Source organism: Jaculus jaculus, chromosome 6 (assembly GCF_020740685.1).
Source record: "Jaculus jaculus isolate mJacJac1 chromosome 6, mJacJac1.mat.Y.cur, whole genome shotgun sequence".
NCBI lineage: Eukaryota > Metazoa > Chordata > Mammalia > Rodentia > Dipodidae > Jaculus > Jaculus jaculus.
In genome coordinates this window covers 91,887,058-91,890,969 of record NC_059107.1, presented here as the reverse complement: position 1 = coordinate 91,890,969, position 3,912 = coordinate 91,887,058, and the positions used below count along the sequence as shown (strand labels likewise).

At 45.0% G+C, this 3,912-nt stretch overlaps 1 protein-coding gene across 1 annotated transcript; it reads right to left on the bottom strand.

Moving 5' to 3' along the window:
- LOC101594223 (14-3-3 protein theta-like) lies at positions 1–720 on the bottom strand. Its single transcript, XM_045153470.1, has one exon. The coding sequence runs from the start codon at positions 718–720 to the stop codon at positions 1–3; it is 720 nt and encodes a 239-aa protein (XP_045009405.1).
- Between the last annotated feature and the right edge of the window lie 3,192 nt (positions 721–3,912).

Genomic DNA, 3,912 nt, shown 5'->3' with positions numbered 1-3,912 from the left:
TTAGTTTTCGGCACCCTCTGCTGCGTCACATTCTTCTGCGCTGCCTGATGTCCACAATGTTGAGTTGTCCCTAAGCAGCGGCATGATGAGGGCGCTGTTCTTGTAGGAGTCTTCATTTAGTGTGTCAGGTTCAGCGATGGCCTCATCAAAAGCCATCTCAGCCAGTGTGCAGGCAAGCTCCGGGTTATTAAGGAGCTCACAGTAAAATACGGAAAAGTTAAGAGGCAGGCCCAGGCGTATTGGACGCGTGGGCTGCATCTCTTTCTCGCTTATATCAAATGCCTCTTGGTAAGCTCCTTGAGAATTATCTATCGTTTGTTTGTGATCATCACCACATGCGACTTCAGCAAAGTATTGGAAATAATCTCCCTTCATTTTCAGGTAGAAGACCTTACTCTCTGGGTTAGTTGCATTGGCTATCAAATACTTACCCAACAATTCCAGGACCGTGGTGCAAATCGACCTCAGCTCTGACTCCACTTTCTCCCAACAGTCCTTAATCGGCTGCAACTTCTTGTCAGAGGTGTTGGTTTTCTGCTCAATGCTGGCGATGACCCTGGGGCGGACCTGTGACCCCTCCACCACATTCTTGTAGGCCACAGAGAGCAGATTGCGCTCCTCGTTGGTCAGCCCGGCGCCCTGCTCCGTCATGGCCTTCATGCAGGTGGCCATGTCCTCGAAATGCTCAGCTTGCTTGGCCTTCAGCTTGGTCTTATCCATGGTGCCAAGGGGCAAGGAAGAGGCAAGAGTATGAGGGCTGACCCAGAGCGGGAGGCGTCCTGCAAGCAAAGCCGAACATTTGCTTTTTAAAAAATGTTTCTTGTTTATTTAAAAAATATTTTGTTTATTTTTGATTCATTTATTTGATAGCGACAGACAGAGAAAGAGGCAGAGAGAAAGAGAGAGAGAATGGGCGCGCCAGGGCTTCCAGCCACTGTAAACGAACTCCAGATACCTGTGCCACCTTGTGCATCAGGCTAACGTGGGTCCTGGGGAATCAATCCTTGAACCAGGGTCCTAGGCTTTACAGGCAAGCACTTAACCGCTAAGCCATCTCTCCAGCCCGAACATCTGCTTCTTATTTATTTGGCAGAGAAAGAGGGAGAGAGAGAGGGAGAGAGAACGGGTGTGCCAGGGCCTCCAGCCACTGCAAACGAACTGCAGATGTATGCACCCCCTTGTGCATCTGGCTAACGTGGGTCCTGGGTAATCGAACCTGGGTCCTTTGGCTTTGCAAGAAAATGCCTTAACTGCTAAGCCATCCCTCCAGCCCTGAACATCTGCTTTTTAACACTAATTCTATGACATTTTGTGAAAGTGTTCAAGTAAATTATTATTTATCATTTTAAAGATAACAAAACTGAGGTGCAAGCCAATACACACCTATAATCTCAGCTCTCTGAAAGGAAGCAGGAGGACTTCAAATTCAAGGAGAGCTTGGCTTATATAGCAGGACCCTGCCTCAAAAACAAAAAACAGGGCTGGAGAGATTGCCCAATGGTTAAAGCGGTTGCCTGCAATACATAACCTGAGTTTGATTCCCCAGTCCCCATGTAAAGACAGATGCACAAAGTGGTGCATGCATCTGAAGTTCATATGCATCCATTTCCCCTCTTTCTCTTTCTCTCTCTCTCTCTCTCTCTCTCTCTCTCTCTCTCTCTCTATCATTGCCTGGCTAAATAAAATATCTTTTAAACTGGGTATGGTTGCACATGCCTTAATCCCAGTACTTGCGAGGCAGACGTAGAAGGATTGCTGTGAGTTCCAGGCCACCCTGAGACTACATAGTAAATTAAGTTAAGTCACCTGCCTCCAAACCTGACGGCCTGGGTTTGATTCCCCAGTAACCACAAATAGCCAGATGCACAAGGTGGTGCATGCATCTGGAGTTCTTTTGCAGTGGCTGGAGGCCCATCCCCCCCCTCTCTCCTTGCAAATAAATAAAAATGTTTTTTTAAAAAGCAGGACTGGAGCCAGGCATGGTGGGACACCCCTTTAATCGCAGCACTTGGGAGGCAGAGATAGGAGAATCACCATGAGTTTGAGGCTACCCTGAGAATACAGACTGAATTCCAGGTTAGCCTGGGCTAGAGTGAGACCCTACCTCAAAAAACAAAAATAATAATACATTTTTTTAAAAAAATGAAAAAAGGAATGGGCATGGAAAGATGGTTCAGTGGTTGAAGGCACTGGCTTGCAAAGCCTGCTAGTCCAATTCAATTCCCCAGTACCTAAGTAAAGCTAAATACACAAAGTGTCTATAGAGGCAAGAGGTCTTGGCATGCTCATACACATACTCTCCTTTTCCCAAATAAATAAATACGTTGGAAAAAAAAAACAGGTATGATGGTGCATGCCTTTAAACCCAGCATTCAGCAGGCAGAGGTAAGGAGGATTGCCAAGAATTCAAGGCCACCCTGAGACTACATAGTGAATTCCAGGTCAGCCTGGGCCAGAGTGAGACCCTACCTCAAAAAAAAAAACCAAAAAGAATTAAATTGACAATAAAAAGGAAAGAAAAAAAAAAGAGCCAGGCATAGGGGTGCACACCTTTCATCCCAGCATTCGGGAGGCAGAGGTAGGAGGATCACTGTGAGTTTGAGGACCACACTGAGACTACATAGTAAGTTCCAGGTCAGCCTGGGCTAGAGTGAGACCCTATCTCTAAAAAACAAAAATTAAATAAGTAAAAAAGGAGAGAGAGAGAGAGAAGAAAAAAAAAGCAGGGTTGCGATACCTAGGTGGTAGAATGCTTGACTGGCATGCCAGAGGCCCTGGGCTTAACCTCCAGCATTATGAAAGCAACCAATCACTCAAGTATACAAAAAAAAACCTTGACCCTTAGTGAACTTGTTCCTATGTGGAAGAGATATAATTAATATTTCCTTAGGAAAACCATGCCTGAGCCAGGAATAGTGGCACATACCTTTAATCCTAGTACTTGGGAGACTGAGCTAGGAGAATCACTGAATTTGAGGCCAGACTGGGACGACGGAGTGAGTTCCCGTTCAGCCTGAAATAAACTGAGACCCAACCTCAAAAAAAAAAAAAACAAAGGGAGCCAGGCATGGTGGCGCATGCCTTTAATCCCAGCACTTGGGAGGCAGAGGTAGGAGGATCACCAGGAGTTTGAGGCCACCCTGAGATACATAGTGAATTCCAGGTCAGCCTGAACTAGAGTGAGATCCTACCTCAAAAAAAAAAAAAAAAAAAGAAGAGGGCAGGAAGGATGGTTCAGCAGTTAAGGCACTTTGCCTGAAAAGCCTAAGGACCTAGGTTTGATTCTCCAGATCCCACGTAAGCCAGATGCACAAGATGGCCCATGCATCTGGAGTTCATTGCAGTGGCTAGAGGCCCTGGTCTGCCCATTTTTTTTCTCTCTCTCTAATAAATATATAAAAATAAAATAGTTTAGCAGGGCAGTGGTGGTGCACACCTTTAATCCTAGAACTCAGAAGGCAGAAATAGGAGGATCACCAAGAGTTCAAGGACACCCTGAGACTACATAGCGAATTCAAGGTCAGCCTGGGCTACAGTGAGACCCTACCTTGAAAAAACAAAAACAAAAAACATTAAATTCTGGCAAGGATGGGAAAAAGAGGAACCCTTCTATACTGTTGGTGGGAATATAGTCTAGCACAGCCATTGTGGAAATCAGTGTGGTGGTTCCTGAAACAGCTAAAAATAGATTTATCATATGACCCAGCTATATCACTTTTAGGCATATATCCTAAGGATTTGTCGCACTACCTTAGAGACACTTGCACATCCATGTTTATTGCCACTCTATTCACAGTAGCTAGGAAATGGAACCAGCCTAGATGAATGGATAATGGATAATGAAGATGTGGTACATTTATACAATAGATTTCTATTTAGCAGTAAAGAATCGTGAAATTATGCAATTTGCAG

Excerpts from the sequence above, each read along its gene's own strand:
- LOC101594223 (XM_045153470.1), bottom strand. The coding sequence starts at position 720 with ATGGATAAGACCAAGCTGAAGGCCAAGCAAGCTGAGCATTTCGAGGAC.